The following is a 26450-nucleotide window of genomic DNA, read 5'->3' as shown; positions in this document are numbered from 1 at the left end:
CCACAGGGCTCAGCGGTGACACTGACTAAGTGCTGGCGTCTGCCGCCTGTCCCTGATAAAATGCAGCAGTTATGGCCTGTAATGGGGATGGGCCCACTCTTCTGGCTGATCTGACCCCGTCAGCATTTTCCGCCATACATCACTGCCTTGGCCCGGCCTGCCGATATATTGTTTCAGTATGAACTCGACTTTCGAACTTTCTACCTCCTGTCCAGGTAATTTATTGTAAAGGAAGAGCTGGTAAAGTGAAGCAAGTTCACGATATAGGCTACATACCGTATAAATATTACTTTAATCAGATACTGGCATCAGTCTTTTGACATTGACACTACATTTACATAGACATTAATATTCCGAATATGACAATATTCCAAATAGGATGCTGCCATGTAAACATTTTCTGATGTGTAAACTCGAATAAGGCCGGAATAAGCAATAATCAAATGAAGACGTGTTGTATGCATGTATACACCTTAATTACATTATAACGTCCTACAATTTTCGGTGCAAAAACATCTTTGCTAGTCATCGGTCTATGCTGCGTAACATGTAAACCGGAATATTCTATGAACAACTCAAACATCAGGACAGCATTTGGTTTCAATTCTATAGGTCTCTAGACCTTACAGAGAGCAGAAAATACAAAAAATAAAATTAAAAGTATATTACAGTAAAACTAAAAAACTATTGAAAAAGTGCAATATCTATACCATGTCAAGACACTCAATTTCCTTTATTTATCCTGCCCTTACTAATGAATGTGTTTACCTCCAACTAATAACCTATTAGAATCTGAAGAGCTCTGAAAAGAGTTAAAAATGTGTACTCATCTGTGCATGATGAGTAAAGAAAAAAAACTATGAAATAATATATACACAGTTCCATATATTGTAAAATTGTTTAGTCATATCATGAATAATGATTCATTTTTTAGACTCTCAAGAGAATCTATATCTACATCACTGTAGTTAAGATTCATGTTATATCTAGCAACAACCTAAACACTAACCTAGCTTACACACTCAGCGAAGATATGACACTTAATGTGCTGCTGCTGTTCCTGTCAGAGTTACATCTGGGGCCCCCCATCATATCAATGTGTGAAGAGGAACTGTCTTACTGTGGATGCAAACCACTCTGCCTGAATAGTTCAAATATGAATAAAGGCGAGAGAGAATGAGGGATAGAGAAAGAGAGGGAGGGAGAGAGGGATAGTAGGACACGGACAAGTGGAGTGAAAAGTTGTTGCTGTGGTTTACCATCATCATATTTATTACCACACTTGGTCAAGCACAACACTAACAACCTGACACCCTTCAGTGACTTACTAGGCCAATACGACGAGTGCACGGACTACATGAAACCACCAGTGGCGCCACAATAACAAATCGAGGGCCTAAACACATGAGTGTAGTTGAGTCCAGTCCACCACAATGCCATCTTCTGGTGGGAGGCCAGGGGCGCACTGACTAAGAGTGATTGCAGGATGAACCTGGGTGGGATGATTGTAGGACACTTCACCAATAGCTAAAAAAACCCAAACACTAACATGCACTCACACACATATGTATATATTCAAGAGCACATTCACAGAAGGTGGTCTAGTAGAAAGATTGTTTACCCTGACCACCTCTGTAGTGGAATACAGTCAAAGGTCTGGGCACTATACCTCAGTGTTTCCTACAGACAGTGTGTGTGTGTGTGTGTGTGTGTGGTGTAGTGTAGTGTCTTCACGTGTGTTGGTGTATGGGACGACAAATCTGTTCCTTACTTGTCGTAGCAGCAGGTATCAGCTACTAAAATCTTGGCATAGTTAGCTTTGAGTGTGTTTTGTTCTAATCCTGCCTCCCACCTGAGGATGGTGTCTGTAGCAGGTCACAGATTCTCATAAATGGAACATCCAGATGTCTACACAACCTACGCATGATGTTTTATTAAGTTTATGTCTCTCTTCTCCTTTATTAAACTTAAAAGATAATTTATTTTTACTGGTAAAAGACTCTCGTAATAAAAAAATAAAATAATTTAGGCCTAAGTAATATATTTTTGTGTAGTTTAGCAGAATCAGAAATTAATATGAGAATATTTAGAGAGAAGAAGGGAAATAGACAGCAATGGCGTGAGAGTGGAGAAAGAGAAACAGAGAGAGCAGAGAGAGAGAAAGAGAGTGAGTGTGAGAGTGAAAGAGCACCACCCAAAGCAAACATGGTTATGTAGCTGTCTGACATCTTCATCACGCACTTCACTGTTAACAAACAGAGAAAGTGCATGCAACACACACACACACACACACACACACACACACACACATTCACTGTAACACCCATTGATAATCCCACTGACTGGTGTACGAAGGACACTGAATGAGCAGCAAGAGTTTGAACAGTTCCTCGTTTTTAATGACGCATGTTGAGAACATTGCTACCCGACCAAGGAGCTCTCACTCATTGTGACCCAAACAAAACCAAAGAGCCCAGACAGCAGGAAATAACAACCTGTTTTTCAGTTTGCCAAAGCAGTCCACTTTTCCAAGGCAGGAAAAGAACAATAATAAACAAGCCAAACCCTTTAAATGGACGCAAACAGCATGTGGTGATGAAAAATGTAACATCCCATTGCTGGGCAAATATGACTTCATTGCACTGAGTTCTGCCCCAGGGACTGTTAATTGGTGGAGGGTAAACTTCTACTGCTGTTTAATGTGCATGTCTGTGTCACCACATCCTAAAGCAGTGGCTGTTCTCTCCCCAAGGCCTGTGCACTCTCCTGTTCTCATCTTTGGGGAGATTTTCCATCGTTGTGCTTGTGAATAGAGAAGGCATTGTCTGCGAGTCTGAACATTTAAGGTCATAAGAAAGACCTTAGTCAGGACCCCTTTCTCTTTGAATTCACAAACAATTGTGGGTGTCATCTGTGCCTCAGGTGTTGAACTCTGCGTCCTCCAGACCGATGCTCACCTGACTTGTACCTATACAATACTCAATGAGCCAAAGCCACCACATCAACTAACTTCCTGCCAGGAATCACAAAGGGCTGCAATGCCACACAGTCTGATAGACGTTGGGAAAACATGGCATGTAGCACCATGTGTTTTTCTTGAGTCATCTAAGGATGCATGTTTCAAAGCCCAGTAGATCCAGAGCAACGACTGTCCAAACCTTCCAATATACAGTCACTCATCTCTTAGAGCCAATACAGTAGCTCAAGGTCTTTCTGACAAAGCCTTCAGCCATGGTGAAACTGAACACAACTGGATGAAAGTCTGCCGATACACAAAAGCACAAGCGGTAGTGGAGAGGAAGGAGAAACTTGTAAATTTCCTCTTGGAAAAGTGGCAATCTCATGCCTAGCCAAGACGCAGATTCACAAGATGTTTCCTTTTCTGCAATAAATCGCAAGGCTGAGCTCATGGCGTGGGCGTGTTACCCTGTCTGCTGAGAGGCTGAGGGGGTGGGTGAAGCTCTGGGGTCACTGAGGACTTTGTCCAGAGGGGAATCATTTCTTTCTGTGTGTTTTTTTGTGCATTAGGAACAGTTGGCCACAGCCTCCTTGCCTGAAGTGACCCTCTGTAAGAATTTCACTCACTCACTTCAAGTACAGTAACTGTGGCTCTGACATACATCCCCCTGAAATACCCTTACTAGGTCCAAAGGCTTTTTTTTTCATTTTGGCTACTGCCATGTGTGCCATTCTTCTCTCACACAGTTCTGTTTGCTGTGACTGGTGAATGTTCCACACCAGCATTGCATTTCTCTAACTCTCAGGCCCATGTTGTTAGTGCCCCAACAGTGCTCTCCTCGCCCTGGGCCTGTGTGTGCACAAACTGTCCCTTTGGTGGGGGTATAGGTACTGCTGCATAGCTTTTACTGATGAGTGGTTGAGAAAGAAAGAGAGAGAGAGAGAAAGAGTGTGTCTCTGTGTGTGTGTGTGTGTTTGTGTGTGTGCATAGGTTGGTATAGGTGTGGGGGCGTAAGGGGCAGGTGTTGGGTCATGGGTGGGTGCCCAGTTACTGTGGGGCTGTGGGGGGAGGGCAGGGCTGTCTGGGGGGAAAGGCATGGGATCATGGACCATATTTAAGGGATGGGCAGAGACTTGGGATCTCTAGTTAAGTGGCATCTCTGTCCAGCTAGCTCATCTCTCTCTCTCTCTCTCTCTCTCTGTCTTACGCACTGTGTTCATCTCTCCATCCCCGAGTTTGTCTGACGGCGTTTCCTCGTCTCACCGTCCATCTTGTCTCCTCTGACTGTTGACCATCATGTTGGGACGCGCTCTCCTGCAGACCTCTCTGGTCCTCTGGCTGGTACAGCACACCCTGCAAGGAGGTAGGAAACTCAGTGGTGTGTGTTTGTGTGTGTGTTCATGTACTAGAGTATATGCATGATTCCATATTTTGAGACAGAAGGGATGAATAAGATGAGATGAACAGAGAATGTGTAACAAAATAGGAATCTTCACTTAAGATAAAAAAAATAATGGGACTTCAACCAAATTATATGATTAAACCTTAAACACATCCTCATGAGCACATACGATAGGCAATTATTTTTTGCCTCATCAATCGAGGAACACGCAAGCACTTAAAAGCATCTGCATATAAAATCAGACAGTATTTCAGTGCTTTCAGAAATAAAGAAGTGATGCACGTGTTGATTACCAAGTTAAATGGCTTTTATATTAATTAATTAGATAGAAACCTATTTAATGATAAAGACATGAGAATATGCACAAACCCATGAAGTCAACTGTAAGAGTCACAGTAAGATCTGATCTGATCTGAAGTTATATATTGTATTACAGTTACTATAACTTTCACAAAGTTTGTACCTCTTTCATCTTATTTCAGTCTTTACACTATAGTCATCAATAATCCCCATACCATACAAGGTGAATTCTAGCCTACTAATCTGGGTTTATTGCAAGTTTATCTATCTAAATATCTAGATCCTCCATTGACCACTGTGGGCCATTAGTTAAACATTTGCAACCAAATGATGTTTACTCAAAGACATAAATTGATAGGTGTCTGAAAGGAGCATGAAAACAAGACATGTGACATACAGCTCTGGAATAAAATAATATGACCGTCAACTCATTCGAATGTCACTCAGCAACCAGGATGACATCAGACAGATTTGCAATGGTCTCATCCATGGTCTTCATTTTTCCGAGAGCTAGGCCTATGTCAAATCCATAGGTCTATTAAATTTTAGAAAGTGCTAATCTTTTCCAACACAATGTATTAGATTCTCTATGACGAAATAATATTGACAGGAAACACCTTGAGGTAAATAGAGCCTACTTGCTGAGAGCGACGAGTTCAGGCATCATGCTCAAGTAGCCTAAGTGGATCGTTTCCAGTCATTCATCATGCCGCGTGCGCTCTGCCAAAGTCGCATTTTAGGCTATATCTTCCGTTAATGGTTAGAATCAAAGTCTGAGACCAGGAGGTGGCAGCGGTGGTCAAAATTTGACAACTTGTTGCTAGACCAGCACTTTACTGCCCCCACACTGTAGCCACTTGAGTCGTTGTTCCTTCTCATCAATGAACGTCTGTTCAGAAGCCCGGAATTGTGGTGAAATGGCATCCCACAACTAGTCTACAACAGCTAACACTGCAGCCACATTTTAAGCAACCATAAACAATTAACACTTAGCATCCACATAATTTCTGATAGGCTGTCACCATGAAACAGTCAAAATCAGCTTCCAATAGTCTACTTCGACCTGGCACAGGTTTTGTTTGTCAAATACAGAATCTCTCTTGTTCAAAACAATTTTTAAAGTGACGTCTTTTTTGATGAATGTGTTTGTCTAATTTGACCAAACGGTAAGCCCATGCGGGATGTAGGCCTATAGGGTAGTAGGCTATAGGCCTATACTATAGTTTGTGGGCAACGAGTGAGAATTAATCTGAACTCTGCACTTTTTCTTTCCAAGGCGTAAGCAGACCTCAGAATGGTGCCTTGGGAAGACTGATGCCAAGAGGTAGGCCTACATTATTCCTCTTTTGTGTAATTATGTTTGGTTATGTGTGTGTGTGTGTGTGTGTGTGTGTGTCTGTTAGTGGGTACAGTAAGATTCTGTTATCTAATAATGAACTGATCTGACAGAATATTTGCGCTATATTTTCTACTGTTAAATAAGAACTTCTTCAATGAACCAGTTAGCAGTTAAAATGCTGTCATGGTGCATCTTGTATTCTGTTCATGAGTAGCCTACACTATGCTATAGTTTTACTGTTTTATGTACAATAACAGTATTGTGTGTTTATTTTGTTGCTAGGGCGTGGTGGCTATGGGGGCAAAGCCGGTGGTAAGCAGAGTTTATTCTAACTTAACTGAAGATTAAAAGTTCACAACAGAAGTTCAGCTCAACTAGCCTCACTCTCCCCAACTGTTCCCACAATAGGACTGTTATGTATCCTGAATGATAATGAATATTTAGATGTACATCCACAGCATGAAATAACCCCGGTCTAATGAAGCTGTATGTTGAAATAGCTGGCCTGCTCTTGAAGTCGGTGCTGACAGTGATGGAATGTGTCCTTGTCACAGAGCGCAGATGAGTTGCACCTGCTGCAATGTTGCCCATATTTCACCCTCCCAGTCCCAAGTCAATTAATGTGCTCTTAAATGTCATATGACATAACATAAGCACCAAGCTCATACTTGATTACTTTGATGTGTGTGTGTGTGTGTTTGTGTTTGTATTTGTAGGCTATTTGCATTTGCATTATACATGCCTCTGTGTGTGTGTTTATCACTTAGCATAGGGATTTTATAGTTTAACATAGTATTCTGTGAATAATATCTGACAGCCCAATTTTCCCCTTCTAAAACACAGGTTATCCAACTGCTGCCCTTGGTGCAGGTGAGTTACCTTGCTAAGTAGTGTTTTAAGACCTGAGAGCATTTAAGGTATTAGAGCCATCCTTCATTATTACTATTAATTCTATGAATTGATAAATGATGCACAGAGGAAAGTAGTTTTAAAGATGGACAGAATCATTTCTTGCATTAATGCTTGATTATGTAACTGGAAGATTTTTTGGCCTGGAGGTAGTGTACTGTGTGTAGTAACTTTGCTATACTTTTGAAGCCCAATAAACCAGACAAGGTCAAGAGTTGCTTAAGTTATTTCTAGCTGATGTGTTGTCTTTGCATTCACTGTACAGGATGTGTTAGATTGGCACCTCCACACTCTGTTCAGCATATTTTAAGGTTCTCCATCATGTAATAGCCATTCATTGGCTTGCATGGGAGTATTTACCTTTTTTGTGTGATATTGGCATATATGTTCCACTACATGTATATTGGTTGGCATTGCATGTCTCCAGGTTTATTTTATGTGTTTGCAATGGAGGTTGAGCTTATTTATTTTGGCATCCACTACCGATTACCAAGAACCTGCGTGTTTAATATGTTAGCAATGAATTTTTTGTGTGGTTTGACATGTTTGCTTTCTGTATGTGTATGTGTATGTGTATGTGTGCGTGCGTGTGCGTGTGCGTGTGCGTGTGTGTGTGTGTGTGTGTGTGTGTGTGTGTGTGTGTGTGTGTGTGTGTGTGTATTCATGTGACCAGGAGGATACAGAAATGGAAATGGCCGTGGCATGAAGCAAGGAGGCTATGGAGCAGGTAATGCTTCATTCAGCAGCTGGCATGAATGCATGAGTGCATGAGTAAATACATAATTGCCTTCATTTATTCACTGATAACATTAATTTACTATATCAGCTCATTTGCTGTCTTTTTCATCATTGTAATTTATTTTTGTGCATTTCCATTTCCATTTATTCATTTATCTGATGCTTTTATTCAAAGCTCACAATAACGAATGCCATTCAAGCTACAGTGCAATAGGATACCATAGTGTAACAATAAATACTACCTTTATACACAATACAAAAGGACAAGTACTTTCCTCTTTAGAAGAACAAGATTTAGGTTCCTCTTTAGAATAACTGTCATGGCCCCTCTGTGAGTTGCTCCTTATTCTCTCCCATCCTCCCTCTGACTGTAGGAGCCGGTCTGGGAGTTGGAATGGGCCTGAGCAATGGACTGGGAGCCGGTCTGGGAGCAGGCAAACAGGCAGCTAGAGGTGAGAGGGATGTCGGGGTGCAGCAGCTGTGAGTGAGTAGCACCCTGCAAATGCTTGGGTCGATCAGGTCATTTTCTCAGAGGCAGCGGACTCCACACTGGTGTTTCGTTTGTCTGCTTGGTATGGTGTCTATGTGTGAACTATGGGGGTGGAGGGGGAGAGAGGGTTGGTGGGACTGTGAGAGAGGAATCTAATCAACCTTGAACTTCATGTAAGCTTCTGGAACGATGAGGGTGTAACAGATTGCACCTCTTCTAACCAATCAAAATGTGACCTTGGGGTGCAATAACACCAACCTTGTATGATTAAAGCACAGATATGATTTATGCTGTCTATTCCCAGAAAATAGATTGCACTTTTAATTTACCTCACTGGGGGTGTGTACTTGTGTGTGTTTGCATGTCTATATATTTATGCTTGTATGCTTGCTTGTGTGTATGTGGATCCTACTAAGCCTGTTAGTGGATGTTGTCTTTCCTGTGTTTTTGTTGGTCCATATCTCTACTGACCTTAGCGTCCCCTTTCTCCCTGTCAGGTTATGGAAATGGAATGGGTGCTTACCCTGGTGCTGGGGCTGGGTACGGTAGCTACCCTGGAGCAGGTCGCGGTGAGTCACTGTTAGCGTAAACTGTACAGCCTTCTCACATCTCAGTAGCCACCCAAACTTTACACCTAAACTTTCTGACAGTTACACTGGAAACTAGAAACCCCCACGGATTACAGATACCCTTCACTGCTGCAGGGTTGATAGTCCCCTCCCTCAATGTACCAACCTTTCTGAGTTGTGATGAGTTTCTTGTGTAGTCAGAATCTCAGTATTGTGACAACTGTTGAACTAAAAGCTAGCAATTAATCAGCAGCACACGTTTCCCTTTTGGCAAATATGACCAATAGGTAAAATAAGACAAAACAATCTTCAGACATCACACAACTGCATTTTTAAGTGCAATGTTCAAGGTGTTTATCAATTCAAATAATTCAAACCATTATTTCTAATGTGCTTAGACGGCAAGCTGTTTGTTTGTGGTTGTTAGTGACAGTACCCCTATTCACCACTGGTAGGCACTGCAGGAGGGAGCTATCCCACTGGCCAGGGCTCAAAGGCCCCTAAACCGGGTAAAACGCACGACTGTGCACCCCTGTGTGTGTCAATAACTTTTAACTCTCCAACTCCATTCCAAACACTGACACCCCATACTTTCTTCATATGTTCAACATCAGGGGAATCTGAGAAACTAAAGGGTGCTCAAATCCAGTCTTTGGAAACCTTTTGTTTCCAAAGGATTTATGACTGATTTGACCATTGAGCTTTTCTCAGTTCACAAATGTTTGGACTGGATGGCTTATGCTCTGTGTTGCATCAGTCCTTTTAGAAAGGGATTCCTCTCTTCATGAGAGTGTAGAGTGGGGGCTTGGTTTGGACTGGAGTGGTTCTTTGCGTTGTGTGTTGTGTGATCTTTTTGTTTGTCAGTGTACTCTCAACTTTAATTTTGTGTTCTAATTCAGTGTTTGTGTAATCCATGAGCGTGGATACCATAACAGCATGTTGATGCGTGTTGTTGTTGCTAAAGCGTTTGTTTGTTTGTCTGTTTGTTTATGTGTGTGTTGTGTGTATAACTATCAGCTTTTGTTGTTCAACTGCAAACCTTTGCAGTCACCTTTAGCTGGTCCTGCAGCGACAGCTTCTTGTGTGGTGCGGTGTGCACATTAACGCCTCGCATGCAAGTGTGAACACGCCTCTCTGTGGTTGTTCCGAGCACCCTACAATGCCGACATGTTTTGAAACAGAAACTGTGTCGTAACACGTGTTGTGGTGTCTTCAGGTAGCCGACCAGGACCTGGAGTGGCTGGTGGCCAGGGACCTACTGGCAATGGTAAACCCACACTACCATGTCTGTGTGTCATTCTGTGCTGTGATGACCCATGTTGTCTGTGTGGCTGTGATGATGGTAGCATGCCAGCATTCATCACTGTGCCACTATGGCAGCATACTGTACATGCAAACAGCATGAGATAATCAGGGTAGTTGTTATCTGTGGTAGATTGACAATTACAACCAAAAGTCAGACCAGTCAGACTTAATGCAATGTCAAAACATTTGCAGGGCAAAGGGATAACTAGATTTACATAATGTTGATCCGCCAACATATGTGCCACAAGTTAAAATATAAATTAACAGAGATAAAACATTTTAACTGAGCATGTTAGTGAGGGTTTGTGTATATTTGTATTGTACAGTAATAGGTTGTTTTAGTATTCAGTTTTAGCACTTTTTAGTATTAGGTTGCTTCCTGGTGTTGATTAACCAGTATTGTGGTCTTCAGGATATGGTCGTGGAACAGGCAGGCCCACAGGACAGGGCTCCAAGCCATCTAAAGCTGGTAAACTCCTCTCTATTTTGTCCTTATACTTGAGGTGTTGTCTTTGTTATTTACCATGGGTTTTTGTTCATACATCCCTATGTGGGGCTTGATGTATTTTCCCTTGCCAGGGACACAAGGACAAGTGAATCATTGAGATTAGTAGGTGCAACTGAAAGTGACCAAATTAGCCATCAAACAAAATCTTATTTTTACAAATATAAGGCTGTTTGCACATATTTAGAGATAATGCACATATCCTTATTCTGTGCTTTGGTCTTTGATCGGATTTTGTTTTTGTGAATGTTTGCCTTTCCACTGTGCTTTGAGTTAGCTGAGTTGTTCCCTGCACGCTAAACCTGGTTGATACACTCCACCCACTCTCTAGTGGTTTGTCTGGTTCCAGGTGTTAGGGCTGGAGCTATAAGTGCGGTCACCAAGAACAACAAACCCAGGGTGACAGAACCGGGTAATAATGCCATAGCATCCTATGTGTAAGCTTGATGGATGTGTATTCAAAGGGTAGCTGTTCTGTCAAACCTTGTGTCTATGCTTTGAAGCACTGATATGTAAAGCCTGTTTGTGTGTGTATGTTGCATGCATTAGGACTTTTTAGGTGTTGTCAGTGTTAAGGTTGAGGTTTGCACCATGCCTGGTAGATGTTCTTTGGCTTGAGACGTTTAACAGTGGTTTGTCTCTCTGTACCAATGTCCGACATGAATCAAATTCTTCCATGTCGGAAAACTCTTGTTGATTACTTTTGAATTATATTTACATCTGCTACGGACATGTTGAGAGAATTATTTGCTTTGGAATTTGATGCAGGTCAGACTTGGATTCATGTTTTGTCTTGTTTATGATCTATGTTTTGTCTGGTAGTGTTTTTGTCTTTATCTTTTACCTCTTTGTCTGTCAGCATCTATCAGTTTGTACTTCTCCTCCATGTTGTCTTGCATCCTGTCATTGGTATGTGTGGTAGCTGTAGTGGCTTCTGGATCTGTGTACCTAACACTGGACAGGGTTCCCACGATCACTGATATTGTACACTATAATATCAATTTTTCCTAATCAAAATAGTTTGATGAACTATAAAACTAATCGTATCTCTGTTGAGTAATTATTCATGTGAATAATGTGAAAGTTTCCTACACTTTGCCATGAATAGTCTGGGGACTCACATTTTGGAAACGTTTCTAACACTTGCATGGTGACGAGTGTACACTTTGTGTTAACTTTGAAATCATTGGTCCAGCCTAACCAATCACGTTGATCAGGGATTCCTAATGTTACTTACTTACAGCATCGGTAGTCAAGAAATAAAGTATGTAGGGCTACCTTTGCTATTAATTAATGTACACATTCTTCCGACTACAATTTTTGATGTTTGCAGGCGGTGCTACTACCGTTTACTACAGCCACTTTCGATTTCATCCCCTCTCATCGCTGATTGGCCCTACCTTTCTGGGGTATGATAGAAACATTAGTTAATTATGGTGTTCCAGACTAGTATCTCCTTGAAAGGAGATCTTTGGCTTCTTTGGCAATTAGAGGTTATGAAACACCAACATTTTTTTCTGTTGTTTATGATGACTGGGAACCTTGGTCAGATGAATTGTTAGATATCCAGTTAGCCCTTTTCAAGGAATATCCTGCTTCCATTTGTATTGGCATTTTAAGTGCATTTTAGTTGGCTGCTATAGTTTTTACAGTTTTTCAACAGTTACACTTCATGTCAATTCATGTGTGGTGGTAATTTTGTGACCTTTCAGGAGTAGCTGCTGGAAGTTTAGGAAGTGCTGGCAGTGTCGTTAAATCAGGAGGGACTGTGGCAGAAGCTAAAAGTTTTTATACTGCTCCTTCACAACAGGGAACCAAGAGTCTTGATGCAACAGCTCAGGCTTTGCTGGGGGCAAAAAGCCAAAGTTATGTTTCTCAGCAGCAACAGGCCACTAAAGGGCTTAGTTCTGCCACTGGTACTCAGCTACAAGGAACCAAAACCGTTAGTCCTGCTAATCCATACGCTCAAGGATCCAAAAGCTCTGGTTTTGCCACTTCACAACTGCATGGAACAAGGAGTTTGGTCACTCCTCAGCAACAAGGAACTAAAACCCTTGACTCTGCCAAGACACAATTTCAAGACACCAAAAGTCTTGATCTTGCCACATCACAACTTCAAGGAGCCAAGAGTGTTGGGGCTTCTACTCCACAACTACATGGAATCAGAAGTCTTAGTCCCTCCAGTCCATTTCCACAAGGAACCAAAACCTATGGCTATGGTGCTAAAGAAACTCAGGGATCCACTTCTTCATCTCAGGCCCAAGGTCCAGTTTCCCAGGAACCTGATGGGACCCAAAGAATAGTGTCTGTCGGTGCGCCCGAACAAGAGGGCAAAAGCTACTTCTCTACCTCCAGGGTGCAAATGCACAGTAGTAAAAGTTATAATTTCGCGGCGTCCTCAGCAAAGTCAGCATCTTCAGTGTCGTCATACAGTGTCAAACAGGGCTCCAAAAGCCCTGTTGCTGCACCAGTGCAGGAAGGTTCCCTCATCTCCTCAGTCACGCCTGATGACACAGGCCCCTATTATGATGACATGACACATGCGCTGGATGGCACACGTTTGGGTCAAGGCATGCTACAGGCGCAGGATAGAAAAAGTCTGGCCACTGCAGCTGTCACGCCAGTAGAGACAGGCAAAACAGCCACCTCATTCAACCCCCCGTTGGACGCGCCCCCCATGGTCCCTGAGGTCGCCAGTAAAAGTATCTGGTCAGCCGCGACACCAGCTCAAGCCGGAAAAAGTCTGGTCTCCCAGCCTCTGGAAGGGAAGAGCGTGGGCCCTCAGGTGCCTGGGCAGCAGGAAGGGAAAAGTCAGCAAGCAGCCGCACCAAACCTTGGAGGGTTTCTGCCGACAGATCAGGGTAATCCGTCTCTCGTTCCTCTGTGTGCTTGCCCGCAAGAGTCGCATCACCTTTCTGTGGTCTATATCATCCATGTGCACAGGATGTTTGTGTCATGGGATATATAACCTTGTTTATACACATCTCTACATTGAATGAGATGTTCTCTGTATGTGTGTTTCTATGTTTGTCATACCAGGAAGTGAATTATGTTCCTTCCTCTCCATCTTTTGCTCTCCTCGTACTGTTTTCAGAGATCCTTATCTCATTTCTGTGGTGTTCACCTGACACCTTACGGGTGTGTTCTTTTTCAAGTTGAACCAATGTTTCCCAGTCCTTCTGTCTGCCTTTTTTGTCTCTCTGTTTGTCTGTGCACGTTTGAGGCATCTTTCAGGTTTGGTCTATGGCACATCTTTTTTACTTTGTGAAAACGAACTGGAGGCTGTATGACTGGAGAAGCTGTTGTGAAAGCACTGTGTGTTTTTCTTTCAGGAGGAAATGAAAAAGTACCCTTAGACATTGTTTTTTTTCTCACCAAGGGATCCATAAAATAATAAACATATTAGTAGTTATACATACAGATACATATACTATCTTTATCACATTTTCAGTGCAATATGATCTTGATTATAGAAACCAAACATTATAGTGTGTTGCACTTTAGAATCGTAGACTCTTTCTAAGCTTTGATGAAACATGTAATATGTGTCACCACCACTGTATTATGTGACACTGTGTGTGTGTGTGTGTGTGTGTGTGTGTGTGTGTGTGTGTGTGTGTGTGTGTGTGTGTGTGTGTGTGTGTGTGTGTGTGTGGTGTCCAGGTAATGGAGGTGGAGGTGCTTTGCCTTTTGGACAGGGGCAGAAGGGGAATGGTAAAAGCAAACTTCCTGTCATACTGTCCTGTCCCTACTTTTGTTTATGGCTTTAATTGGCAATTGGACTTGCACACGGCAGAAAAAATGCCTCTGGTACACTTACTATGTAGTAGGCCTAGCCTACAGCTACAGGTACTAGAATTTAATGCCCTTTTGTCTTCTACACTGTGGTGAGACATGTTTGGATCCGAGTTCTATCAATGGAAAAGGATGCTAGGTGTCAAATTATTGACTCTAATGGGAAAGAAACTCTATTAAGGTTTCATAACAAACTAAAGACAATTAGTCAATTATCCCTTCAGTAAGGGCATTAAATGAGGTACCACTTCACAGGCTCTTGCCTTTAGGCTAATCTGTATGCTGCCCTGTCCATATATTGGCTTAAACTTTGACTCCCTCACACTGAACCTACCTACAATAAGGAGAGTTCCTCCTTCACCAGTTAATATTGTAACAGAATTTCAAACTTTCAGTGGGGGAGCCACAGTTTTGGAATGTCCTTTTCCCATGCCAGTTATTCGCACAGTGTACATTATGTTTGTGGTTATGTGGCATGTCGTTGGTTGTGTTCAGCATGGTGGCTTCTTTGAGCTGAGCTATTTCCAGTGTTTACATTGCTGAATGTCCAATGTCAGTAATGAACCTACCCTCACTGAATAACTCTTAGGATATGGTCCAGCCCCGGCTATTTCCAATGGAAATGGAGCCAAAGGCAATGGTAATCCCACTTTTATTTCCACCTTTCTCTGCCTCACAATTCTTACATTCTTATGTTTTTTGTGTGTTTCATCATGGCATCTGTCAGTTCTGTATTTTTACGTGTATTAGCTAAGTGTTGTTGTCTTTGGCTTGTATACCTTACTTAGGGTGGTCTGACATAGCTGAACTGCTGTTGCACTGCACAATTGAAATCAGTGATGATTGCTGACAGTTGAGTAATACGTTTTGGCATTTCTAGGGTATGGCCCAGGTGCAGGACCCACCAATGGACAGGGGCCTGTAAGCAATGGTAATCCTAACCCTCCAGCCTTTGTTTCCAGATAAAGCTATCAGTATCAGTGATTGCAGTGTTTAGGCTTTAGTGCAGGAGTGGGCCCATCCAATGACAGGAAGTCGAGTTGCATAGAACCATTTTTTGTTATTGTCTTCTGTCTCCACCTTTCCACTCATTAGTGGTATTGGGTGTGCAATTAGAGCCATATCCTTTGTCAGGTGTTATTTACTCAATGCTAAGTACCCTAAAATTGAATAATCAGTGTTGTGGTTTGTAGGATATGGGCCAGCACCAGCTGTTTCCAATGGACAGGCACCTATAAGCAACGGTAACACATTTGTAACTACTGCTTTAGAGATGATTTACATCCTTAGACAGTGTGAAATAGGTATATCAGTAGTTTATTTAGCATTTTCATTGCCTAACTTTGGCAGAACACACAAATTTACATTAGTGAAATAGAATATGGCTGCCTAGTGTTAAATTGATTGATCCCGCAGATCCCAAAGCTTCATGTACAGGGCAGGGGCTGGTTTGGGTTTGGGATTCTCTGCTAAATCTTTTTTCCCCCAAAGCCCCCTAGACAGCATCTATTACTACAGCTCAGCCTCAGTGAGCCCAGGCCATCTTTAATAATCTAGTAGCACATGAAGTAGTGTTGTGGTCACATAGGGTGCTACTAAGTGACCTACTATGTGGCTAGCTAGGCTGAGATAGCACTTCCTCTGTGTAATTGTCAGGCTACCTGACCAGAATGTTCCTCTGATTGATATTTATGGCTTCCTGTCTTTGATATAGTGCATTGTCAGCTATGTTGGTTTGAAGGTTATGTTGAGTGAATTTTAATTGTTACTGTGGCATCCAGGATATGGCCCTGGACCAGCGGTTTCCAATGGACAGGGAGGCAAACCCTATGGTAAACACACTCCACATGTGTGTGCTCTCTCTCTCTTTCTCTCTTTCTCTCTCTCTGTTTTCTTCTGTCCTGTAAATTATATGGAAAAAAAAGTCCTATTAATGCTCATTGGTGATACTTGAGTTGCTGCACGTGTTACTGTCAGCTTATTGAGTGAGCGGTGTTCAAGTGATTGCTGTTGATCTTCATGGTTCAGGAGCTGGAGGGCCTGGTGGCCAGGGGGGAAAGCCTTCAAAGACTGGTAAACAAACCTAATCAAGTGGCACCACACCTTCAAGGCACTTCTGCATGCCACCCATCCTCAGTTGCCTTTTTCTAGTTTGCATGTGTAACTCAACTGTCACACAAAAACAAATTTGGAAGGATGTTTTGTAAATTGCAATAGCAGACATGTCTGTAAATCAGTGGGAAAATTGATGAGTTGCGCATGCTTGTCTTAACTGAGAACCTAGGTCTGTGTGCACATGACAATCACATTTAAAAAGAAAAAAAAATGTCACAATTGCATAGAACCATTTTTTGTTATTGTCTTCTGTCTCCACCTTTCCACTCATTAGTGGTATTGGGTGTGCAATTAGAGCCATATCCTTTGCCAGGTGTTATTTACTCAATGCTAAGTACCCTAAAATTGAATAATCAGTGTTGTGGTTTGTAGGATATGGGCCAGCACCAGCTTTTTCCAATGGACAGGCACCTATAAGCAACGGTAACACATTTGTAACTACTGCTTTAGAGATGATTTACATCCTTAGACAGTGTGAAATAGGTATATCAGTAGTTTATTTAGCATTTTCATTGCCTAACTTTGGCAGAACACACAAATTTACATTATTGAAATAGAATATGGCTGCCTAGTGTTAAATTGATTGATCCCACAGATCCCAAAGCTTCATGTACAGGGGCCATAGGGGGCTGGTTTGGGTTTGGGATTCTCTGCTAAATCTTTTTTTTCCAAAGCCCCTAGACAGCATCTATTACTACAGCTCAGCCTCAGTGAGCCCAGGCCATCTTTAATAATCTAGTAGCACATGAAGTAGTGTTGTGGTCACATAGGGTGCTACTAAGTGACCTACTATGTGGCTAGCTAGGCTGAGATAGCACTTCCTCTGTGTAATTGTCAGGCTACCTGACCAGAATGTTCCTCTGATTGATATTTATGGCTTCCTGTCTTTGATATAGTGCATTGTCAGCTATGTTGGTTTGAAGGTTATGTTGAGTGAATTTTAATTGTTACTGTGGCATCCAGGATATGGCCCTGGACCAGCGGTTTCCAATGGACAGGGAGGCAAACCCTATGGTAAACACACTCCACATGTGTGTGCTCTCTCTCTCTTTCTCTCTTTCTCTCTCTCTGTTTTCTTCTGTCCTGTAAATTATATGGAAAAAAAGTTTCCTATTAATGCTCATTGGTGATACTTGAGTTGCTGCACGTGTTACTGTCAGCTTATTGAGTGAGCGGTGTTCAAGTGATTGCTGTTGATCTTCATGGTTCAGGAGCTGGAGGGCCTGGTGGCCAGGGGGGAAAGCCTTCAAAGACTGGTAAACAAACCTAATCAAGTGGCACCACACCTTCAAGGCACTTCTGCATGCCACCCATCCTCAGTTGCCTTTTTTCTAGTTTGCATGTGTAACTCAACTGTCACACAAAAACAAATTTGGAAGGATGTTTTGTAAATTGCAATAGCAGACATGTCTGTAAATCAGTGGGAAAATTGATGAGTTGCGCATGCTTGTCTTAACTGAGAACCTAGGTCTGTGTGCACATGACAATCACATTTAAAAAGAAAAAAAAATGTCACAATTGCATAGAACCATTTTGTCATTGTCTTCTGTCTCCACCTTTCCACTCATTAGTGGTATTGGGTGTGCAATTAGAGCCATATCCTTTGCCAGGTGTTATTTACTCAATGCTAAGTACCCTAAAATTGAATAATCAGTGTTGTGGTTTGTAGGATATGGGCCAGCACCAGCTTTTTCCAATGGACAGGCACCTATAAGCAACGGTAACACATTTGTAACTACTGCTTTAGAGATGATTTACATCCTTAGACAGTGTGAAATAGGTATATCAGTAGTTTATTTAGCATTTTCATTGCCTAACTTTGGCCGAAGATATTTATATTATTGAAATAGAATATGGCTGCCTAGTGTTACATTGATTGATCCCACAGATCCCAAAGCTTCATGTACTGGGCAGGGGCCATAGAGACTCAGCTTTGGCTAGGTCTATACTCTGGTTTGGGATTCTCTGCTAAATCTTTTTCCTCCAAAGCCCCCTAGACAGCATATATTTATTACAGCTCAGCCTCAGTGAGCCCAGGCCATCTTTAATAATCTAGTAGAGCATGAAGTAGTGTTGTGGCCACATAGGGTGCTACTAAGTGACCTACTACGTGGCTAGCTAGGCTGAGATAGCACTTCCACTGTGTAATTGTCAGGCTGCCTGACCAGAATGTTTCTCTGATTGATATTTATGGCTTCCTATATTTGATATAATGCATTGTCAGCTATGTTGGTTTGAAGGTTGTGTTGAGTGAATTTTAATTGTTACTGTGGCATCCAGGATATGGCCCTGGACCAGCAGTTTCCAATGGACAGGGAGGCAAACCCTATGGTAAACACACTCCACATGTGTGTGCTCTCTCTCTCTTTCTCTCTTTCTCTCTCTCTGTTTTCTTCTGTCCTGTAAATTATATGGGGAAAAAAAGTTTCCTATTAATGCTCATTGATACTTGAGTTGCTGCACGTGTTACTGTCAGCTTATTGAGTGAGCGGTGTTCAAGTGATTGCTGTTGATCTTCATGGTTCAGGAGCTGGAGGGCCTGGTGGCCAGGGGGGAAAGCCTTCGAAGACTGGTAAACAAACCTAATCAAGACACCGTAAAGGCCCTTTTGCATGCCACACTTCCTCAGTTGCCTGTTTTCTAACTTAAGATGTGCATGTGTAACTCAACTGTCACACAAAAAGAAATAGGGTATAGAAGCATTTTTTGTAAATTGCAATAGCAGTCTGTAGATCAGTGGGAGAATTGATGAGTTGCACATGCTTGTCTTAACTGAGAACCTACAGTAGCTCTGTGTGCACATGACAATCACACTTAAAAAGAAAAAAAATTCACGCTTCTGCAGAAGGCAACAGTTTTTTTTGTGTGCTGCTACATCGTGTGACAAATGGATATCACAAAAATGTCACAGATGGATGTGTTAATTTCACCATTTTATTTATTAATGGTATTCTGGGACGTTTTCAGAGAACAGCAACATCACAGATTTATTTCATTCACATCCTCTTTCCAGGAAACATATCTTTACTACAGAACTACATTGGAATCACTCATTAATTTTTCCCCAGTATTGTGCGTTGTTTTATCTATTTAAAATTCTTTGAATACGATTCCCATTCATTTAATAATTTATTCCTGCTTCGTCCACCAATACCATTTAACATGCATGGTGTGTTACAGCAACCGGTTACATTCCCTCTGATGTGCACGTTTATTCTCTTTTGCAGGCTATGGACCACAGCATATTGTTTGTCGACTTCCCTTATTTCTGCATTGCACTGGTTATGAACATATCTAAGTGTTTAACTTTCTGTTGGGTGTATGTTTCACACAGGTTATGGACCTGGTGCAGCTTACCCTGGAGCTGTCGGCAATGGCTATGGAGGTATCAAATTGATATGGTTTATTAGATGGTTAAAAGGGTTTTTAACATGCCAAGTAACATGCCAAACCAAGCAGAAAGCCTTAGAATTGAACGTTCCATCTGTAAAGGACAACAGTGCTGTACTTGTTGGTGCTGGTTTGTGCAGAGTCAGTACTAACTTACCTTGTAGCACATTCCCACACTGAGTTTGTGAATTTGTAAGAATTTGCTGATTAGCAATCCATGTTAATGCAGTACAGTGTCTATTAGTGAGTAAAAACATTGTGTCTTATAAAAAATTCTCATGAACTTCCCATCCAATGAAATAATTTTCTTGTGTTCGTCAGTTTCAATGCCATCATTAGTGTATGTGCTATGATTAGTGTTATTACCAGATGTGCCTAAGTTGAGTTCATTTGCACAAGTCATCTCTCAATGCTCCATCTGATACAGGTTTGGGACAGGGTGGATACCCCATGGGGGGCCGTGGAGGCAAGCAAGTAGGTAAGGGTCACCCTCCTAGAGATAAGAGCAGCCAAGCTGTGTGTGTGCGTGTGCATGCGTGTGTGCGTGTGTGTGTGTGCGTGTGTGTGTGTGCGTGTGCATGCGTGTGTGCGTGTCGCGTGTGTGTGTGCGTGTGTGTGTAATATGCGACTCAGCCTGTTCTTTGTGCTGTGCCCTTAGGTTACACTGATGGCATGGGAGGATATCCTGGCGCCGGCCTCGGTGACGGCATGGGCCCTGGTTGGTATTCTATCTCTGCCTTTAAGCACCAGACCTCCTCTATGCTCCATAACTAGTTCCATCAGGTGTAGATGATGGATACACGGGCAGCATGTCTCTCTGTACATGTCACAGCTTTACAACTTAAACAGAATCTAAAGAACAGCAACTCTAATCATCTCCCATTTTCCCCCTACAGGTCTTGGAGGACCAGGTGCAGGAGCCAAACCTCTGACTTCAGGTACTTCTTTCGCTCTGTTTCTCTTTTTCTTTCTATTCCCTCCTGTTTGCATGTATATCTTTTAAAACAGGTAGAGGCAGAGAGAAGACAGAATAACCGTCCCAGCTCCCCCTGACCTTGTGTCGAAAACTGCCCTTGACCTTGTGTCTGAAATCTTATGTCTTTGAGCACAACACAGAGCAGTTGGTGTCTTACATGACAGCCTCTAACGTAGGCGTTTGTGTTTGTGTGTGTGTGTGTGTGTGTGTGTGTGTGTGTGTGTGTGTGTGTGTGAATGGGTAAATGTGTAAGGCAAAACCTGTAAATCCCATGTCTGCCATTTACCTGATAACGTGCATATTGTGTGTATTGTGTGTGTGTGTGTCTGAGTGTGTGTCTGACAAGGAGAGAGATGGACAAAAAGAAAGAAAGAGAAAAGAGTTGTAGACTTACAAAGACACTGTCTCTTACTTGGAAAGACCCCAAACTTGTGGTCTTGTGTGTGTATCACATGGTGGTCAATAGCTGAGACTTCCTGCCCTAATCAGTAGAAAAGCTCTATGGAAATTTAGTGTGAAACCACAAACACTTTGTCAACTGCTGGCTGCATGGCTAGAAAAACAGTGTGGGGCTGTTAGTTTCAGTTTGAGTGAAGATGTGAATTTGACAAGCATGCATTTAACCCCACCCCATTCCATTTTCCTGTCCGTAGGTTATGCTAATGGATACACCAATGGTAATGGCTATATGAATGGTGAGTATCATCCTGATGCTGTCCTTTTAGCCATCCAGCAGAGGGCAAAAAGCTAACAGACATAATTATAATTGAGAGATGATTATAATTATGTTTTAGGAGCTGGTGGATACCCAGTGTTAGCCGATGGGGCAGGGATGGGAAGCAAAGCAGGGAAGGGACCAGGTAAACTGCCCAATCGGGGGCCAAATGATGTTGCAAGTTTGTCCTGTCAGAAATTATGAGGTCATCAACGTACAGTTAATTACACACCACAGGCTAACAAAACTAAACATTCATTTAAATGAGTGTGTCAAGTTAAATGCCATTCTTACTATATATACTTTACACTTGTACTAGGGATAGTGAACCTTATGCTTAAGGATATGTTTACAATCCTGGGTTGAATGACTTGTGTTAAGTTCACAAATCTACATTTTATCTGTATTTCAGTTTGTTCACTGACATTCATATTTGGCCAATGAGGCAAACAAATGTCATGTCTGTAAATGTGTCTCAGTTAACCAAGCTGTAAGGGTCCATCCAGTCCATCTCCCCTATTTCGTGCCCCTGTAATTGATGTGTGTCTGCCTGTAGGTGGCGCTAGTATGGGGCCTGCTGGTTCTCTGCCCTATGGGGGCCAGCCTGTGGTCGCAGCTGGGCTGGGTGTTGACGGAAAGTCTGGAGGGTACGGAGCTGGCCCAGTGCCTTTGGGGCTTAGTCCTGATGCCAGCCTGGGTAAATAGGGCACCACTTGTGCTGATCAGATAGAGTGGGTACATAAGGAAAGAAAAGGAAACCATATAAAAACATGGTTGTGCTTTACAAAAAGGTCCCATCACTAACATTAATGGGATGCTATATTTCACCTTATTTTCCTTGAAGTCCGTTTAAGTAAAGGTTACTGCCTCCTATGACACTTTATTGATTGTTTATTTTAATCAAGTATACACTTAGTATATACTTAGGATAGTTGGCTTCAGAATAACTTCCCGCTGTCTTTTCCACAGGTGCAGGACTTGAACCTGTCAATGGGAAATTTGGTGAGTTTTTTTTTTTTTTTTTTTAGTACAGGTTTGAACGTAGATTGGTCTGTTGATCACTGTAAAGACAGAGTCTCTTTTCTGTACAAATAGGTGGTATGGGACAGCTTCCTTACAATGGCGCCCCAGTCATCCCAGCTGGGCTAGAGGGTAAGAGTGTGTGTGTGTGTGCGTGTGAGTGTCCAGCTGGGCTAGAGGGTAAGAGTATGTGTGTGTGTGTGTGTGTGTGTGCGTCCAGCTGGGCTAGAGGGTAAGTGTGTGTGTGTGTATTTCTCTGTCAAGGTGATAACATATGACTCCTGAAACCCGCAGGTGATGGTGGGTATCCATATGGCGCTGCTCAGCAACTTGGCTTGGGAGCTGATGCAGGCAAATCTGCCAGCAAATATGGTAAGTGTGTGTGCATATGTTGTACGTAGTGTATGGTAGGGAGTGTGTTTGTGTGTGTGTATACATGTGTGTGTGTGCGTGTACGTGCGTTTGTGTGTGTGTGTTTGTGTGTGTGTCTGTTTGTGTATGTATGTATGTATGTACAGTATGTGTGTGTCTGTGTATTTATGTGTGTGTGTGTTTTGAAGGGTGGTTGGGATGTTACTGTAACATGACTAACAGAGTGATTAAGTTGCTTGTCGTTGTAAGCTCTGACAGTTTGTCCTTGGTGTAGTGGTTTCTTTTTAGAAGTCAAGGACAATGCAAATGCGCTAAGAGGTGCATGCATGTGCCTTGTGTATGGGGGCACAGGTGTGTGTGTGTGAGTGAGAGAGAGAGAGTGAGTGAGAGAGAGAGAGTAAAAAGACAGTGTGTATATGTGTGCGTATGTACCAGTAAGAGAGAGCGAGAGAGAGAGAGAGAAAGCATGTATAGCTTGTGAGTCTGTGTGGAAAGCCTGCTGTAATGACCCCCATCTTGCTTGTGCTGTGTCTCTGGGCCTCTTCCTCCCCCCTGCTCTCTCTCGAAGGGGATGCTGGGGCAGCTCTTGGTGCCCAGCCCTCTCAGCCTGGACCACAGACTGGGGGCAAACCTAAATGCAAAAATGGTACTGGTCTATGTGTACTGTATGTGTGTGTGTGTACCTGTCAGTGTCGTCAGTCTGTCCGTCAGTCTGCCTTTCTGTCACCCTCGCTGTCCCTCTTTCTGTCTGTCCGTCTGACTTAGTCCTCAGCCATGCTTCTGCTAGTGTTGCGTATGTGTGGGGAACTCAGTAACAATTCCTTCTGTGTTTTAGGAAATGGCAGAGGATATGGAGGACCTCAGCCAGCAGGTACATCCGTAATCTCTCTCTCTCTCTCTCTCTCTCTTTCTCTCTCTCTCACACACACACATTAATTTCAGCACTTCAGTACTTATTTGCAAACTCCAAGTAGAAAAATAAGGAGATGTGCTTTCTGTGTTGTTGCTTCAGTACATTGATTCTCTGCATGTTCTCTGCATGTTTGTAGCCTATGCTGGGCCACTGGCAGCCAGCCAGGGTGGCTATGGTGAGTACTCAAGAGTGACATTCTACATTTTCTAGGGCCCCATATGCTGGTACTGTCTCATACTGAATAAGATTTATTATTGTGATTAGATCCTATAGTCCTGTGTCCTATAGCCATATTTAAACTGTCAAACACAGGATAAACATTTAACCTTGCAAAATGGCTTTATTCTTTCTATAGGAGGCAAAGACGGAAACAAGTATGGTATGAACGGCTACTATGGCAATGGCTACAAAGGTGAGAGATTTGTTCGATTTAATGGTGCACGTTAAAATAAATTCACACACCTTTTATATTATGCTACCCAGTTAAAGTGTATTTCTATACGCCTCTGTTCCTGAGAAATCCCAAGCTAAACAGTGGCTAGTTTTCATCAAAATCGCTGTTTTTGTCTAGAAATGGAGATATAACGTCTTTCATGAAATATTAAGTGTTGCCTGTAAACTTTCCGGGAAGTGATCAGCGAGACCTGGCGAGACTGCCACCTAGTGATAGACCCACGAAAATGGCCTGGTTTTGAGATTACGTGCATGCGTCACTGATTCGACCCAAAGCGGCAACCGAGTTATGATAAAATGTCCAGAGAAAATGTCCAGATTGTGCGTTTTCATGAGTTTTCGATCGTCATATATTTCATTTCCATTCATCACAGAGTTCCCAAAATCACATGTGTTAGAGTGTGTTAGAGTGTCTAGTTTCGTAATTTAAAAAAAAAGCTAAAAACGTAATATTACATTTTTGGCACTCAACGCATTTGGCACTCAGTAAGTTAAGTAAACATATATGGTTGAACTGCCAGAAAAGTCAGAGAGAACTGCACACTTTATCATTCAGTTTGTTTGACACTTCTCTCTGTCTCACTGCAGGTTGATTGACAAGGCCTCAGCAACAAGAAGTGAATTTGTGTTGATTCCCGCTTGTGTTCTCTGTGTTTGTGTTGAGCTGTTTTCTGTCATGTGTCTTTATGTGCTTTTAATTCATTTGTGTGTTGATTTTTTTTGTTTTGTTTGTTTGTTTTTGTAATTGTGGTGTTGTTTTTGTCTGACCATCCTCCTTCTGTGTTGCCCCCTAAGTGTTGCGTGCCATGTTGTCTCTGTATCTTTGCTGAATTTGACATGAAGTCTGCTGTTTGATGGTTTCTGCACATGAAACACTAAACAGTTTTTTTTTTCACCCCAAATTTTTGACTCTTCATTATTCATAAACAAAAACACACATTTCCACTCACTTAATAATAACTAATTGAATACATTCAGATAGTAGTATGCAGTGAAAGGCGTGGGAACAGTGTAAGGTCCATCTTCCTCGGTTTTGTTGCTTTTAAATGTTCTGCAAAGCTGTCATGATGTATAAATAGACATTGTTGTGGCTGTCCTGCGAACAGCTGGTTTAGCTCAGCTGATAGACCGATAAGAATAAGATAAGAAGTGTTGCATATGCAGGACCACTTGACACGTCTGTCTGTGTTTGACTCATCAACACAGACAGACGTGGAAACCACAGCCCCTCCACACAATGTTCTACAAACGAGTATAGCCTACGCATAAACACGTGACAGGATGTGAGCCACGGCAGACAACAACTGAAAAGGAAAAAAATGACTGTTTAAGACACTCATATTTAATTGTGTTTGGAACTACGCATAGGTGGTAAACACTTGACAACTCAGGGTTCCCACCCATTTTCACTGACAAATTTCGAAACCTTTCCATGACTTTTCATGGCCTTCGAGTACAAATTTGCTTATGCTTATGAAATGTGCCTAGATTGAATAAAATGTGTTTTCTCCCGAACTATTATATATCTATGAACAAAGCAATCCAATTATGTGAGTTGATGTACGTTCCAGGGGTGTCACTAGACCTAAAACTGCACTAGGGCACATGCCCCCCCATAAAGGTGATCCGGGGGTATGGTCTTCCGGGATAAAATGTTTTGTATAAAATATTTTAAAGTTTAACCACATGAATTCCAATACAAATTTCAAGTTTTTGCCTGAAATTCCACTGTGCCTATTTACGAGGGCATTGTTCCCACCTCTTTTGGGGCCTACCATCAAATGTTTGACCTATATTGAAAGCTGAGAACCTGTAGTTTTCATAGGAAACAGTCAGAATAACTGTGTGATGTACTGACACAGAGTTACAGAGGCTAGAATATAGTTTTTTCTTTCTGCCAGATTAAAAGCATATCTGAACTGACCACATTTCAGCCCTCTAGGTCACTTGATATCACCTAGAAACACAACTGAGCCCTAGCACCAGGTCCTGTGAAGCTGTGTGCAAAAGTAGATCAATATAGAATGAAAATATGAGTGCCCTAGTGTAACAAGGTCAGTTCATTCACCACTCACGGGCCTCGAACCCGCCGCCTTGACACACACACCGGCATGGGAGACGAACGCTCTAACCACTGAGCCAAAAGCCCAGGCTTCCAACTCAGCGGTTAGAAGCGTTCTTAAGG

General features: G+C 42.3%; 1 protein-coding gene across 15 annotated transcripts; it reads left to right on the top strand.

The window, feature by feature from the left end:
* The first annotated feature begins 4097 nt into the window (after positions 1-4097).
* Positions 4098-25167, top strand: LOC125296614 (glycine-rich cell wall structural protein 1.8). Of its 15 annotated transcripts, XM_048246602.1 has the most exons (37): positions 4099-4322; positions 5938-5985; positions 6283-6312; positions 6844-6870; positions 7583-7636; positions 8022-8099; positions 8635-8706; positions 9162-9215; positions 9923-9973; positions 10424-10480; positions 14180-14230; positions 14901-14951; positions 15192-15242; positions 15505-15555; positions 16093-16143; positions 16340-16384; positions 16799-16849; positions 17390-17440; positions 17638-17682; positions 18096-18146; positions 18707-18757; positions 18954-18998; positions 19761-19811; positions 20244-20294; positions 20475-20534; positions 20713-20754; positions 21446-21487; positions 21587-21652; positions 22064-22204; positions 22477-22509; positions 22603-22659; positions 22822-22899; positions 23468-23545; positions 23735-23770; positions 23949-23987; positions 24168-24224; positions 24854-25167. In XM_048246602.1, the coding sequence occupies exons 1-37, from the start codon at positions 4256-4258 to the stop codon at positions 24856-24858; spliced, it is 1968 nt and encodes a 655-aa protein (XP_048102559.1). In that variant the 5' UTR covers positions 4099-4255; the 3' UTR covers positions 24859-25167. The 15 variants fall into 15 exon arrangements, with proteins under 15 accessions (XP_048102571.1, XP_048102559.1, XP_048102567.1 ...); XM_048246610.1 differs by lacking the exon at positions 9162-9215; XM_048246609.1 differs by lacking the exon at positions 9923-9973.
* The last annotated feature ends 1283 nt before the right edge of the window (positions 25168-26450 follow it).

Source organism: Alosa alosa, chromosome 6 (genome assembly GCF_017589495.1).
Source record: "Alosa alosa isolate M-15738 ecotype Scorff River chromosome 6, AALO_Geno_1.1, whole genome shotgun sequence".
Classification (NCBI taxonomy): domain Eukaryota; kingdom Metazoa; phylum Chordata; class Actinopteri; order Clupeiformes; family Clupeidae; genus Alosa; species Alosa alosa.
The sequence above is the reverse complement of the archived record's forward strand: the minus strand, read 5'-3'. Positions and strand labels throughout refer to the sequence as shown.